This window comes from Cinclus cinclus, chromosome 16 (genome assembly GCF_963662255.1).
Source record: "Cinclus cinclus chromosome 16, bCinCin1.1, whole genome shotgun sequence".
Classification (NCBI taxonomy): Eukaryota; Metazoa; Chordata; class Aves; order Passeriformes; family Cinclidae; genus Cinclus; species Cinclus cinclus.
In genome coordinates, this window is record NC_085061.1 from 7,318,504 (window position 1) to 7,335,052 (window position 16,549).

General features: G+C 38.3%; 1 protein-coding gene across 1 annotated transcript; it reads right to left on the reverse strand.

The window, feature by feature from the left end:
- Nucleotides 1–535: 535 nt before the first annotated feature.
- LOC134050461 (putative short-chain dehydrogenase/reductase family 42E member 2) lies at nt 536–10,735 on the reverse strand. The gene is made up of 11 exons (XM_062503536.1): nt 10,505–10,735; nt 8,024–8,119; nt 7,186–7,246; nt 5,287–5,405; nt 4,866–4,941; nt 4,377–4,459; nt 3,706–3,843; nt 2,549–2,614; nt 1,767–1,830; nt 1,368–1,441; nt 536–1,164 (listed from the first exon to the last, which is right to left on the reverse strand). The coding sequence occupies exons 1-11, from the start codon at nt 10,733–10,735 to the stop codon at nt 961–963; spliced, it is 1,212 nt and encodes a 403-aa protein (XP_062359520.1). The 3' UTR covers nt 536–960.
- Between the last annotated feature and the right edge of the window lie 5,814 nt (nt 10,736–16,549).

A 16,549-nucleotide genomic window follows, 5' to 3' on the forward strand; every position in this document is an offset into this window, starting at 1 on the left:
GGAAAAACCTCGTCTTTAAGGTTTGTCTGGGCTACACCTGGTGAGTACATGTAGCACAGGTGGTTCATGTAGTACAGTCCACCCAAGAAGCAACTGATGTAAGACTTAATAAAGGGGAAAAGAGAGAGGTGGGATTCTCACTCCTGCCTTGGTGCTTGGCTTCTCTGCTCACCCCAAAATGCATTTCCCTGAACACACAGTGTGTGCCAATAGTGCTGCAGGGTTTGGAGAGTGTAACTCCAGGAAGCAGTAACAGCTGGCTGAATTCCTCCTTCCCACAAGCTCCTTAAAAACAGTATTTGGTTCAGATATTATTTATTATTGCACTGAAAGGATATTTGATTTACAAACACACATAATGATATTTATTACATTTTTAAAAATCTTTAGAACAACAGAACTATTTTACATAACTATGATTTTCATTCCTCTAATCACCTATTATTTATAAATATTTACTTTCCGTATTTTGGTACTGTTTCTCAGGTCTCTGTAATTCCACAGGGTAACTGACAGTAGCTGTAACCATGGCTTCATCAGAAGAGTTTAGGCACCCTTTTCTTCATTGGAGCTACTGGACTTATTAGAGCACTGTTGTCCTGTGACAGTTCCTCTACTTCCACCTTCTCACCCTCCTGAATTATCATGCTTCCCAGCATGAAACAACCACTTAATGAAGATCCATTAAAACTGTTCCTGCACCCATCTGTGATGAACTCCTTTGCTGCAACACTGTGTTGCTCTTGGTGAACATTTCCTGATACATCCTGTGTTTTCACTAGTCTAGTTGTTTTTTGTTTAGGTTATTTTTTCCTTCTTAATGAGGTCAGACAGGTGCCATCACGGTCATATGAATCGCAAAGTCCAGAGTGGCTGAAGAATGAGGAATGTACTATGACCAGACAGTTAATACTCGGAAACAAAATGAGGTTTTCTGGAACAGTAAGAGGTTATTTGATTTTAGAAGAAAGAAAGAATTATCAAACTTAGCAAAATGCCAAAAACAAACACCATTTTAAGGAAAGTGTGATCTTCATGGCAGGTAGGTCTTGTTTTTAGATAATGATCCACAGAATCAGCAAATGAGAATTTCTTTGGTTTGTAACCAAGTTGATTTCGTGCCTTGTCTATTCGGAAAGTGTGAGTTACGGTGACATTCCACACCTGAAAGTCAAAAGGACAGTTATGGTAGTGACTTTAATATCCAATTTTCTAGAACTTGGATGAAAATATATCAACAGTGATACTACAATCAAAACAGAACAGAAAACAGAGCTGCAACGCAGACAATCCAATGGATGTATCACATCCTTAATGAAAATTTGAGTCAGAAATATATAAACATTATCCTTTTTATATATATTTACCTCATTCCTTGTCAAGAAAGGTGTAAAGCTAAAAACTGGTTTTAGTATCAGGTGCAGATATTCCATCACAGTGGCTGTGAAACAGAAATTATTTAATGAGACATCTGGATAACAATAAACTGAGACAAAGCTGACATACATCCTGTAATTCCTACTGGTAGAAGGCACTGTTTAATTTATAATGTACAGGATGAGTTTAGGAATGGCATTTAAACTTTATCTGGTGTAATTAATACCACATGGCACAGGCGATTATTCTCAATTAAAATAACGTTAAATTAAATAATTCCTGCAATTTGGGTGCCTCCATTTCATAAAACCACTATATAGCTTCATAGGAATAAAAAAAAAATCAAAAAATCCACCACAATATTTAAGAATGTGTTTTATTTTTTTTACCTGCTATATGAGCCAGGAGAACAGGAATATGTATCCAAGGTTTCCTGTAGCCTAATTTTTCAAACTAAAAAAGGGTATAAAAAGAAAGAATAAGAGAGAACTTATACCAAATTGAGGGATTCAATGAGGCATGAAAATGGGAAAAAAAAAGAGTGTTGATGAAACTTGTATCTAAACTTTTTTTTTTTTTTTTCAGCTAGTCTTCCTGTCAATACAGGTAGTAAGAAATGCAATTGAAGCTCACTGCTCATGCTATGGTGTCCACCTCCCACCCTTTATCTGCAATCGGACAGTAAGGGGGAATAAAAGGCCATTTCATTGGCATGCTCCTAGAATCCCAGCCTGATATTTCTGAAAATATAGTGTTGTCTCTTTTTAGCTTCTAAGATTAGATTGTGAATGGGAAGGGCTTCCCCTCTGTGCTGCAGCTGATGCCAGGACAAAGGGATAAGCAATGACTGTAAGAGTCCTGCTAGATGCCAGTGGCAGAGCTTGCTATACACTGTGGGTTTGCTTCATGAAATGCTCTGTCCTGCAGCAGATGCTGGATTTCCCAGCTAAATCCTCTCCCAGCAGTAGGGTCATTCTCCACAGTTGCATGTATCCAAAACTTCCCTTACCACCAGTGGAACTTTGGGATATGCAGGGAAAACAGGACTGAGTTTAATGTGAAGTAATTCAGTAATTTATGTGCACAGAACTTCATTTAGTTGGTCTGGTGTGTCAGTGATGGGACTTGTGCCCACGTGGTGCTGGGAGCTGCAGGGCTGTGCAGTACGTACCAGAGGCACAATCCACTCAGAGAAGATGACATTTTCACCATCGTGGATGTAATAAGCCTGACCACTCTGGTAAAGAAGCAGAGAAAAACAGTGACAAAACTGTGCACAGGAGGGCATTTTCTGTCTCTCTCATAGCTACCTACCTGTCATGATTTTGTGAGCAACATGCCAGCATGCACAAGGTGAATGTACACAGAAGAAACTGCCCATACTGGGCTTCACTGTGGTTAGCCCACAGTGGTGGTAGAGCTCATGGTGATTAACCATGGTGTAGTGTAGATCAGAGCTCAGTTTCCCCATGTAGTAGCCCAGCTGTTGGAGCATTATGTTCTTCATTAAGTGCTGGGCATAGAATTACCTTTGTGAATCCAACAGAAGGGGCAGAGCTGATGGCATTAAACAAACACAGCTCTGAGATCGAGTTCCAGCTGTGCTCTGGATGAGGAGTCTGCCTAGCTCTGAGTACCAGGAACACCTGAGCACCCAAACAAACCTGGGACTCTGGCAATGACATCAAACTGAAACAGCTGCGTGGCTTCCAAGCACTGAACTAGTTGAGAACACGTGGAGAGGTGTTCACCTTTGTCAGTCCCTGTTGTCTGTATGTTCCTACTAATCTAAATGAACCTGGGACCTTCAGGAACTGTGAATGCAGCAGCTGCTGCAACGCTGTCAGTTCTGTAATGCTTCACAGTCCTAAGACTGGTATTGCAATTGCTAAAAATTATTAAAACCAGTAGAACAAAAGGAAAACCCTCTAAAAAATGTCCATTAATTTTGTACATCACTTTTTGGAATTTTCAGCTCTGAAAATTCAACTGGAATGCCTCAGAATGGTTGTTCTAAATTTTATGCATCTGTTTTCAAGAGAATAAAAGGATATACAGATTTGTGTAATGGTGAATATATTAAGCTAGTTAAAAATACAGTTTCCTCCAGTAACCCAGGAAATTATGTATTTTCAAACCAAACAAAAACATCATTAAAATATGAGCAAAATGTATTTGCATTTGCAGTGTCTGTGTACTTGTGGAGCTACACACAATTTTAGAGAATTTAGCATATGACTCTTTGGACACTCTTTGATCTCAAAACATCAAAAATTAAACCTGTTTGAGAACTCAAGCTAGGACACAATGATTATATGGTTTACTTACAGCTACATAGCCCTTCTCAGAGGTGAGAGCCTCAGCAGCCAGTAAATGAGCTTGCACTAGATTTCCTATGTGAACCCAGTTCATCTGAACTTTGTGATTCCCAAACTTGAAGTTAAAAAGTCTCCGCTGGATATTTATCTGTAGAGACAGAAAGCATGAGATAACTACATTATTCCTTTATTATGCACTATAATACTGATTTTGTCTCGACCCAAATATTCCCAAATATTTGGAATTTACTGTGTTTGTGTACAATTACACCACAAGAAACATGTCACAAGAAAAAAAACAAACTAGTGGGTGGTTTTGGAAATCAAAGACAGTTGCACTGATAGGCAGTTGCAAAATATAGTGACATATATTTTTTGGCAGAAACTTAAGTGCCTATTTAAAAGAAACTAAATTAATTCCATTAAATGATAAGGACGCAAACCTAGTTCTTTTACCATGGCATTTCAGCCTTCCACTTTTCCTTTTCACTGAGAAGCCCAGCTTGATCCCGGCCCGCAGTGCTGGTTTCCTGCTATTTGTTACCCTGCACCACATCACCTGTCCTAAGCTTTCACCACATTCCTGCAGGGATGGTTAGGAACCAATCAAGGTACTACCACTTGTGTTATGCCCTTACAACTACTTGTGGTGTCCTCCAGAGCTGACTACAAAACACATACGGCTACTCGAGGCAGGTGCCGCTGCTCTTCTGGTCCGTAGATGCCCGGTGGGCGAAGCACACACGTGTGGAGCTTGTCCCCTCCTTGGAGAGAGAGCAACAGGTGACTGTCAGACAGCTCTGATGGCAACGTATGGCTGACACATATTGTCTGAATTTACACTGTCAAAATTAAGGCTCATTTTGACCATTCTGTGTGGTTCGGCTTCCTGGGAACCTGATTTAATTTCTGTGTGAAATTGAATTTAGTAACAGTGACAGACCTGAGCTTAGAAGCCTGAAAAATCTTCCTGGGATTAAAAGAAGAACCCATTGGATAGTGCTAACAAATTGGTATTATCAGAACAGCTAATTATCCACTGAAGACAGGAACAGAAACAAGTAAATCCTTGTTTCAGTTAAAATACGCTATTGATAAATGAGCAACTGGAGAAAGGAATTCCCACTAGCACTCCTAATGATAGAAAAGCCCCAAATGCTTTACATGTACCTTTGAGTAAAGTTCCATTAGCAGCAAGAACCATTTGGTCTGCAATTGCCTTGGTTCTGGAATAATGATTAAATTGCTATGAGGAAGCAGAATAAGATAATTACTGAATCTGTAAAGGCAAACTTACTGTTTATGCCTGACATTTCAATCTAGCCAGCTCACAGATATCAGCTGAGCAAAACAAAACCAGAAATAGTAGGATTTACTAAATATATAATTTGTTTATGACAAGATTTACATTTTAGTGGCACCAGTTTAGCTTCAGAGTGAACTTAAGTCCATTTGTATTTACTTAACTTACTTTTTGTGCTGAATGTACTGAGAACATCTACAGTAAAACAGCTTGGGCTCTCAGAACAGCCTTCACACAATCTACCCTTTGGAGCACAGTAAATACCACACCATCCCATGGAAAAAGTACCTTTTCCAGTGGAAAATATGGCACGGTTTCTTCATCTCCTTCTTCAATAGGATTCCCTCCAAACACCACATTCACTGTACTGGTATATATCAGTCTAGGGATATTTCTTTGTTTGCAGACTACAATGATACACAAAATAAATTATTTTAAAACAAAAATAAAAAGGGAGAAATAACAGAACTGGCAGATTTTCTTTTTTAAAACAAACATTACAATTATAGGAAAAAAAAGGTAGTATTTTAATTTTCACATTACTTTATCATCTAATATAATACTATCTTCCATTCAGCTGGAATTTTTCATCCCAAATATGTGACTATTACACATTGTGGTCTCCAAATGTTTCATGATGAGGTACCTGTAACTATCATATCACTGGACTGCTGTCATCAACTGGGTAGAGGAATTATCTTGGTGGGGGAAAAATTCCTCCTTGAGAATCTTTCTTAAAACATGTTCATTTTACAAACTGAATACAAAGGAAATGAGTAAGAACGTTTGTTGTGGTACAGCCCTTGGGGCAGTGCTGTGGGAAGCAGCCACTCCAAGGCCACTGCGTTGCCCTCAGTTCCATGAGCTGTTCTTGCACCTCACTCACTTTGAGGGAACATGAAGTCACACAGGAGCACAGGCCTGTTCTGCCCACATGCCACAAAACTTCCTTTGTCTTTCCTTCAGTCTGTTCCTAAGTGACAAAGGATGTGTTAACAGGAAAACATATCCTGCTAGTGTATAATCAGCTGTGCTTTAAATGCAAAGGAAATTAATGTTATTTGCAAAGCAAAGACTTAATTAGGAATTCCAGTCTTGTGTAGCTAAGACACTGTAGCTAAATTCTACTGCATATCTGTCATTGCAAACTTCAATAATGCCAATTTCCTTATAATTTAACAATATTTCTGAAGTTGAATTAAAATGCAAACTCAGGAGTTTTTAGAATCTACAGAGGAGTCTGTCTTGCTGGTTCAATGGCTCATTTTGAAAATAATAAATGTAATTATTGTTGTAAATATTTGGGAAAAAATACACTAATAAGGTGTATTACTAAAATGATGATGAGCAGGTTCATGGTCCTCCCAGCATCTTGGTTTGCTGGGAGCCTATGGAAATTTGACATGACATGTTTCTGTGGGTTTGGAGGTTGGGAAAGGAAGAAGGGAATATGTGGCAATTCTTCCTTCTAACTCATTTAGAGTTTTACTTGCTTACTATTGCATTTCTGCATTTTTTTCAGTAATAACACAGGCTGCATGAAAATTAGTCTAAATGAAAACTGATTTTGCCATTTTGCTGCCTTTTTTTTCCCCATTTGGTTTTTGAGGGAAAAACAAAGAGAAGGTAGCTTTGGTATTTACATTACACTCAGAAAATGTTCTTTCTGGAATTGAATATACTGAAAGAGATCTATTGGCATCTTCCAGGAACACTAGTTAAAAATCAATATACAATAAAAAGAATCACAGTAAGCAGAAAGGATGGAAGGTATTCCATATTAATGTGATAAAATAATAGCTAAATATACTTACACATCTATGGAGCCTGTTACCAAATGTTTATGGCACAACAAACAGTACAACAGCTCTTATGTTATTTCTATGTGGAAAGAGGATAACACTCCTCCATTACGTAGAATAAAGGGGAAAAAATGAAAAAATAACATGGAGGAGAGCTTTAGTTGGATCCCCAAGGAATGAAGTCCAGCTTGAAAATGTATCCCCAGTTCAAACCAGTGGCATATCTACCAGCTTTAATGGGACCTGCACACTCAGGTTTACATCATACTCAGACAGGAGGGAGAAAATAGACTCATTTTACTGTCTGATCTCCAAAGGAAACATCCAGTTAGTTTTTAATTCATTGTTTGGATCAGATGCAGGGAAAGAAAATCTAGGTACCTACCATCAATTATTATTTTTGTGCCTCCAACATTTATGGATTCAATCTGATCTTTCTTTTGAAGCTAGAAATAGAGTTTGCACAAGATTTAATTAATCAAACAAGTCACATTTACAATATGATGGTTATAATTGCCAGATCTAGAATAGCTGAGTCTTTTTTTGTGATATATGTTAGTTTTGTCTGTCTGACATAAAGTGATTTCTGGCAGTTCTCATTTTTATTGTCTTGTTCAGTGTATGAGCAAAGAAAGTTGAAAAACGAAAAATAAAATGCATCTAAAAGGAAATAATAATATTTCAGTATTTTGTCACAGCCCAGATAATCCATGATATATAAACAAGAATTATGGGCAGGGGTTATGCTCCCTGAAAGCTTTCACAAGTTCATGTTTCAGTGGCAATCTGTCCTGTTTCTAGAAATAAATCAGTAGGTTCATGACTTTTTTGATAACACCTTCTGTGACTGTCACTGTTATACAGCATAACATATTGATTGTTGTCTGTTTCCTCATGACTGAGTTCACAAGAAGAAAATGCATCAGTATTAGTTTTGGAGCAATGCTGTCACTCTTCTTCAGATCAGAGAAAAAGGCTATACCTTCTTATCCAAGATCTTAAAACTATGATCTCATTTTTCTAGAATATTTTGTGGTACATTAATTTCACACTTTGACTTTATTACTTAAGGAATACCTCCCTTATTTCCTGTGTGGATGACCTGTCCTTTATAACAACTTCTGTCTGACATAAATACTGTAAAATTGCATTCTTTGTTACGTGCGGACAATTTTTTCTTTCTCAAAAGTAACCGAAGGAAACTTTAGGAAAACGGTACTTGCTTGTTCCAATCCCGACATTCCACATGCAGCTACATGGAAAACACAGTCAACCCCTTCACATGCTTTGAACACTGCTTCATAATCCCTCACATCACCCTGTAAAATGAGAAAAGAATGAATTTTTGACAGGGAGAGCTCCTTATGTTCTCTGTAGAACTCTATTTAAACTATGGCTAGTAAGGGAAATCTAAAGGTATTCTGGTCTGTTTTTCACAGCACTTAATAACAATTAAATTAAATATTATGGACAGGAAGAAAAGGCAGTGACTAGGAATTTTGCCAGTATTTTGTTGCAAAACAAAGATGACTCTTGTTGGCTTCAATTATAATGCATATTTTCACACTTAGTCCTGCAGCCTCCAGGCTGGCCAAACTTGTTTGACTTGAATGGGAGCAGCAAGTGCTCAAGGGCTGGAGAATCCAGCCCCAGGGACAATAAATCACAGCACGAAGGGTTCAGCTGTTTGCCTTGGAATCACCAAATAAGAAAACCCCATTTCTTTTGGCACCTTGAGACATGATCTGTGCTGTCATCACAAATGTCTTTTTATCCATCTAAGGCTTGTTTGGTACACTCTATAAATTAACTACAGTTTTGTATAAGAGCAAAATCTCAGTGCAATCTGTATGTGTTTAATACTTTAGTGTACATTAGTGTATACTATAATCACATTTATGAAATTCTATGTATCACTGAGCACACCTTTATCTAGTATTAAATCCTGTGATGGGGTTAGAACATAATATTGCATTTTTGCATACCAGGTGATACTACATTAGCAGTACTCCTCATACATACTCTCCATGTCTACATAATTGATAAAATAATCCCAAAAGAAACAACTGAAGGTAAAATTAAAAGCCAATCTAATCAGTCTTTAACTCTCAGTGTTCTTCTCCTAGGGTTGCCTCCTCTCCTAAAGTATTTCACAAATACAGCTGACCTATACTTCCCACCCTCAATGCAATGCTACAGGATCTAACCAGTACAAACAGTATTAGCCATCTCCAAATCACTGCTCAAGGTTCAAACCTCTGAAGTCACTTATTAATTCATTTACTAGTACTCCATAGTAACTCCAGGTAACTCTCCTACACTTTGTAATATTTACTCTTTTTAAATTGATCTATAAAAAAATGCTGTTCTAGAAGATAATTTGTGAGATCTCAAGTCCCCTTTAGAAGATGTAAATTGCCATCAGTCCACAAACAAATCAAATTATGTGGATTTATAGCATTAACAAATCAATCTTATGGTGTTTGAATGGTTCCTCAATAATACTTTATTCCTCTTCCATATTTTAAAAGTTGTTTGTGAAATTCAACTCAAAAACATCCTGAGTCAGACAAGATCTGCTTAGCCTGGTATTCTGCTCTCCCCAGAATCATTCATCCCCCGTGCCTCCCTTCCACCTGCCCCAGAGGGTGATGTAGCCCAAAGGAGAAAACCTGGCATCACAATGATGGCCTGCAGGACCAAGGTCCTGTGATCCCTTCCAGCTTTGCCACCAACTTCCCAGTTCTAGCAGGGGTGGCAAATGTTCTTACAGTAAATGCTCAGAAAAGATCAGCTGAGCAATACCCTGGGTTTAGCCAGAATTTGTGTGACATGACAGGGGCACCCAGGAAGTGCCCCCAGAGCCCAGACCTGAGCCCCTGAAGCAGCTGTGAGAGGTACTGGGGAATGTGTCCTCCACACATGGCACTGAGCTGTCCAATACTGGAGACCTCTTGTGCTCCCCCTTTTTTCAGACACAGTCATTCCTTGAATTGTTAAAATCAGAAAGAAGCAGTGCTCATAAATGGGTGCTGCAGGAAGAGTGTGAACAGGGAAGCAAATGTGATGCTTTCCTGCAGAATGCTCTTCTAGTCTTGAAGCATTTTCATTTAGATTTCTTGAGCCTAAATTAATTTATCTATTCAGCAGTTTCCAATGAAGGTAAATTTTTCTTGAGGCTTTGTACATGCCTTTTACCCACTGCACGAAAAGCCACATCATTTTGTTTGTACTGAACTGACTCCTCATTCCTGATGGCCCTTCTTGCACTGGAAGGACAGTGAACAGTGCCACTCCCAGCCTGTGGAGCTCTCCTGCTCCTGAGTCACCTCTTTCCCAGACTGGAAATCCCAGTTATCTCAGTCATTCTCTGCATGGCAGTCGTTCTGCATTTGTGATCCCTTTTATTGCCCTGTCTTGGCTCTTACCTTTTTACTTGAAATAATTCCCCTGAGCAGGAACTTTTGTCCCTTCACTGTTCACTGTTACCATGTGGGGCTGAATGGCACCTCTCAACAGAGCATCACCGGTGACACCGAGACACTGGGACCCTGTTTGTCATCCCTCAATCAGGTACTTATGCATGCAAGGACCTTTTACCACAGCTTCTTCTTGTCCTGAAAGGCTTTTCCATAAATGTTTTAATCAAAGGTCCTTAAGAGGAAGCCTTGAGAATGAGCATTAGACATGCAACTCCAACGTACCTTGAAAAAATCCGCTCCGCTTGGAATTTCCCATTTAGGTTTCCGAACATCAAACAGCACAACAGCAATTCCAGAGCTAACAAGGGCACATCCCAGATTGTATCCCAGGTAGCCTCCACCTCCTGTCACCAGTGTCCTGCTGCTCCTGGGAGCCAGCAGCCCAGCAGGCTCAGTCACTTGGCTCTCACAGGGTTGGCTGCTGTGGAGCTCTTCTGTGGATCCCTCTGGCATCACGACTGCAACAGATAAAATGTCTTGAAAATTCCTGCATGATGCTTTGAGGTCTGGGTAATTTCAATTACTTTCACATTACAATGCTCCCATACTAGTTTTATTATGTTTAACATATTTAATATCTTTAAAATGTATAAATTCTTAATTTTGGTGATGGGCTTTCCATGTATTTTAGTATTTTCTTCATATCCCTAGGCTTCATATTATATAGAAATGAAGAGAAATTACAGGATTTTAGAGCCATTATAATTACCTAACCTTAACAGCTATAATGGCATTTTTAAATATTTGGTTTAATCAAACATTTTATCCTTGAAAACTCATTAACTTCTGATTTATTAATGCTAAATTGATATTATCCTATTAGTCAGGAAAATAAACCAAGACATTAGATAAGGAATATAAGATCAATTCTATTTTTAGAATCAACTTTATTTCACATTTGGGTCTTCAGCAATGATAAAGATTTGTTACCATTTTAAGCTTTTCTAGTTATATTTCTTTCTTTCTATATGTCTAAATATATTTCTTTTTCTGTCCAGTTCTCACTAACTTTTGACTGTATTATTCTCTTTAGGGCATTCATAGACAGCTAAACCAACAAGGGGCAGAAGAGATAAGCCATCTGCCCTGTGGGTTCATTGAGTTGGGAGAACTGATTAGAATATCATTCTAGGATAACAACTCCATGGGAGTTACCCATCTGTACACCTTGTTCTATACTGAAAATTACTTTATTCTACATTAATCACTTGTCCAAGAAATTTAATTTTCCCACACAGAGAGCCCCTGTTGTCCTGATTCCATGCCTGGCTTTTGCACATTGGGATCTAGACTTTTATACCTCCAAACAAATATCCAGAAGAATCTGCAATCAGTCATGTCACCATAAAGTGGGAGCCCAACTGGGTGCCTGCAGTTTAGTATAGGAATATGGACCCAATCTCTGCAGACTGTTTTGGTTTTCTCATTTGGTTGGAGAGCTCCTTATATGAGAGGAGCCTCACAGTTATGTACAGTTTGGTCTCAGCCATTTATACCAGGCTTCAGCAGAGCTCAGGCACAAAAGGGGCATGGCTTGTAGCTGGCAGCTCTGTCACTTCCAGGGTGACAAAAAAAATTCTCAAAAAGTAACACAAAATGCAGCTACAGCACACAAAATTATGGACTACTTTAGCCATTGCTTACTTAGTATTTTATAATTTCGTTTGTGATATTCTTCTTATTTTATATGTTGGGTTTTAGATTTCAGACACAGGAAAGGACCATATTCTCCACACTGTTACAAGGTTTTAAGACCAATGTCAGTTCACTCAATTCAGTAAACTGAGTGGCATAACAGTGTAAAACACAAGCTCCTCACATTGAAAAACATCCTGACATTTAAAAAATGAAAAATAATCCATGTTTCCAAACAAAATTTAAATTACAACTAATGTAATACAATTAAGTAAGCTGTCCTGTTCAAGCAAGGAAACACAAATTTGTATCTCTAGAGTATGCTATGCAGGAGTCTTAAGCCACATAAAATTCTTTTGCCTTGTCTTCTGAGTAAAAGCATTTTTTTACACACTGTAAGGAGAAATAAAGTCAAGCTTATCACATATATTACAAAAAGGCATTTGAGAAATAGTATTTATTTGAAGACTTGTCATTAATATCTCCTTAAGGTTTAAGTAAGCTGGAGGTTGCATAAAAAAGTTTAAAGTTTCCTAGCGATCTCCTTTTTTAAAAACACTAGTAGCATTAATATGTTAATCTGCTTCATGGATTTAGAAAATTGTTTCCAAATTTTGAACATAAGCAATTTTCTTTTTGAAAATGCTTCTTTTCAGAATCAGTAACTTCTTTTTTTCTCTGAATTTTTAGGAACTATTCTTATTTATTAATGTATTCTGCATGATGAGCAGTCACACCTTATGCAGCACATGTAGTGTGAGCTGCTCTTAGTTTCCCTACTGTCATTTCAAATATCAGAAATGTTCTAATTACTTCCCATTAAAAGTAAAAGTCAAACATTATCAGGTTTATAAAAATAGCTAAAGAAGTAGTAGGTACCCTTGGTAGAATCCTGCTGTCAGTGCTCTCCCAGGCCTTCCTGTCCAGGTAGGAGGGTGAGATGTCTCTGTGCTGGACAATTTGTGACTCAAGGGCATCAGGTGCTCTCAGGCAGACAGAGAAGTTCAAGTGTGCTCAGGCCTTTTGCTGTTCCTCTCCTTTGTAGCTGGTGGTTGGCAGGGAGCCAAAAAAGGGCAGGGCTTAATTTGTACATAATTTACGTTCCATTTCAGGAAAAAAAAATTAAAATTCTGCACATCAGACCATTCTTAACGGGATGGTACCTCTCACTTACCTGGTAAAAGTGCAAGACACTATGCAACACAAATGCACCATTGGTACCATCACTCTGTAGATAAACTACTAGAGAAGAAACAAAAATCCTGTTTGGCAGTGCTACTCAGCACTTTCATCCTCACTTCTCCATCTCCATCCCCAGCCCAATTTTGTATTTGCAGAGAAGCTTAACTGTAGGCACAAGGGTTGTTCTTTGACTTCCAGGATGAATGAAGGTAATAAACTACCTTGTACACAACAGAACAGGAAAAGGTGATGTACTGTTAAATAATGCATTTAAAATGAATGATGAATTAATGAAATTATTAATAATTATATATGTGCTCTGTCATAAGATTTTAAAGCACTTTTAAAACACATATACTTTTGCAAATTAAACAATGAGAAATCAAACCCAACATTTTTCAATGGGTGTGTCTAAAATTAAGTCTCAAAACAGTAGTTAAGATGCTAAAGAAACACTCCCACATCTAAATATAAATTACTACAGTTTTCAATGTTTGCATGTTAGAAATATCTCAAGTTCATAGGTAACCAATTGCAATTTAAAAGTAATTTAATGTTCACGTGCTGACAAGAATTTAAACTGACACCTAGGAAAATATATTTTTACATAAACATGTATGTTCTAAAGTCCCTGTCGCTGGCATTAGAACCAGAATATTGTACCTGTCAAATTAATCTGCACTTCTTGGATTGCTGAGTGAGTGACAAGCTCAGCTCACAGCAAAATCCCCAAGAACACCAAACTGACCAAAATGTCCGTTTTGAGCTGTCCACAGCTTTTACCATTTAATGCAAGAAATAAAGTACCCATTCCATCCCTGAACTATTCCAGAACTCCTTCACAAGTCAAAGCAGCTTGTCAGTTTATTCAAAGGATATCAATCCCCCACTCTTCAGTGAAATTTAACAAAGAGCATTTTAACTTTGCTTTGGTTTCCACCTTGGCAAGCAGGGAACACCTCAGAGGAGTTTTCAGAACTGGTATTTTGTACCTCTCCTGTTATGCTTATTCTCTTACCTTTAGTGGAAAGGGATGGTCATATTTTATTCAATGAATCCTGCTAAGTATTTCTGAAAGAAACAGAAGCTAAAGTTACAAGGAGAAAAGCTGCTGCATTAAGATTGGAGCTTGCTTTTGGTCTTGAATCACCACTCTATACTTCCTTTTTCTACTTTTTCTACTTTTTCTCCTATGACCATTCATAGTTCATAGGCACAGAGAAACAAACAAAACATCCAGTACTTGTAGCAGATGACTATAAAATACAACAGGAAGGTGTCAGGGAGTTTGTCCATTTATTTACAAGGAGGAGGGCCACACTTCTGAAATGTTGTGTTGGGTTATGAAAAGACTGCTCACGTCCAGACTGTGAAGCAATGTTGAAGTGTAATTGCTCTGTTTCATAGAGGAACCCAGTATGCTTACACAAGTTCATTTCAAATCCCATGCTGCTGGAGCCAAGCCTGAATTGAGTAAGGAGGATTTGGCAGAAAACAGACAAGACAATCTCTGTCCCCAGTGTACAAAGCCTGGTCCCTGTGCTGGTTCTGATCACTGCTGCATACTGGAGCCCACAGGGGTTCAAACCATGGCCCAGAAGGCAGATGTGTGAGACCAGGTCATTCAGAGGTCCTGTGAACTTCACAGCTCTGCACTCCCAGGCCACAGAACAGGAGCTGTGCTCCAGCTGTGGGGTAACTTGAAGAATGGTTTTCAATCAGATCCTATGTAGAAAGGAGCCTTTAACAGAGTAACCAGAGCATCAAAATCTCCACAGAGGTGTGAGTTAAGATGACAGCCAGATATTTGGCATGAGTCACAGGCAGGATGGGATGTTCTGGAGTGCCCAAAGGCAGAGGAATAGCAGAAAATCAGACTAAGCTCTCTTTTAAAACCTACTCAAGGACAGGGTTTTGCTGAAATACCCAATACAAAAAATACCCTCTCTTCAGTTGACTTATTAAAAATTTCTGCATGTAAGCCCTAAATTAGTAGATTTGTCCAAGCTTCCCATGTGTTTGGGCATCTGCTGGTGCCCATCAGAGGTACTGACACAGTCTATGAACTCAGAGTGGTGAGACTAGTTTGGACAGGGTACAGAGTGCTGATGCCCTCTGCAGCCCCAGAGAAGTCTGGGCAGAGCTGTTGTAGGCTGTAAGTACTTTTGATTAAGGGAACTTATCTCTTTGTGACTACAAAAACAACCACCCTCATAACAAGGATGTCTAAAATGATAGAGAGCTGAGAGAAGGGAAGTAACAATAGGAAGATATTCACCCTTTATGTGAGAGAAGGCAGAAAATGCTAAAAAGCATTTAAATCAGGTTTCCAATGTTAATGGAAGAGAAAATAATAGAACTCTCCTCTAATTATGTCTAGCTGGGCATAGAATTTTTAGTCAAAAAGATAAATCATGGGATCTGAATTTGGGAAAGGAAACTTCAGAGTATTTTTCACATAGCCAAATGCTAAACATTGGTACATGTCAAACATTTCTAAGGCATGAAGTCATCCTTAAAAAACTTTATCAACACAATATTGATACAACAACAAATGCAATATAAGACCCAAATTGTTATGATAACACAACATTCTTCACAACATTCTTCCTTGCTAAGTTAGAGGAGTAAGACACAGAGGCAAAGCAACTTACCCATGTCATGCTCTAAGTCCAGGCCAGAAGGGAAAAGAAGATGCAGATCCTTATTCCTTGCTGCAAAGCTAAGAGATCAGGTTCTTCTTAAATCCCTCCATTCTTCATTAACATACATAAATATTCTCACTCTATCCTTCCTTTTTCCTCTTTCTTTGTGTATTTGTGTTACAGTTCTGCATATTTCACTGTTTCCTCATGGAAGGAATAAAACACACATAAATAGAAGCTTGGAATGTGCCCCAAAAAAATGCTTTTCAAATGACTTTGTTCTCATTTCCTTTGCATTCGTGGTTACTTTGCATGCTACACAGATTGATTTACAGGTCAAATGAAATGATAACTCTGATCCTGCATTGCCAAGTCAGGATGGAATTACAGGAAGAAACAAAGCAACTTCTCACAGCAGCAACGAACATCCCTGTATCAGCCCTTGGGTCTTGTTAAAGAGGACAGTTTATGCAATATTTGAAGGAAAGGAATACAAAATGCATCATAAAGAAAAATACTGTGTTACACTGTACTGAATAAAGGTACATTTCTATACAATTAGCAGGGATCACAGCTTGGCTTGCTATATATGGGAATCACAGAGACAACAAAAGTGTCGAACAAACTTTACAAATGCATGTTTGAAAGAAATTATAACACTAATCCCAACAGGCTTGGTATTTGCTAGTTTTTACTCTATTTAGAAAAGCCTTGGTACCACATTAGGAGTGGCCAGGGTGAAAGAGGCAGCCCATGTCACTGAAAGGATATAAACTTGTGGCTTACAAGATCTGCCTAAACTACT

Coding starts and splice junctions, on each gene's coding strand:
- LOC134050461 (XM_062503536.1), bottom strand. CDS start 10,735: ATGCCAGAGGGATCCACAGAAGAGCTCCACAGCAGCCAACCCTGTGAG. Junction 8,120..10,504: donor GCGGAGCGGATTTTTTCAAG/GTACGTTGGAGT, acceptor CTCATTTTACAG/GGTGATGTGAGGGATTATGA. Junction 4,942..5,286: donor CATATTTTCCACTGGAAAAG/GTACTTTTTCCA, acceptor GCTTCCTCATAG/CAATTTAATCATTATTCCAG.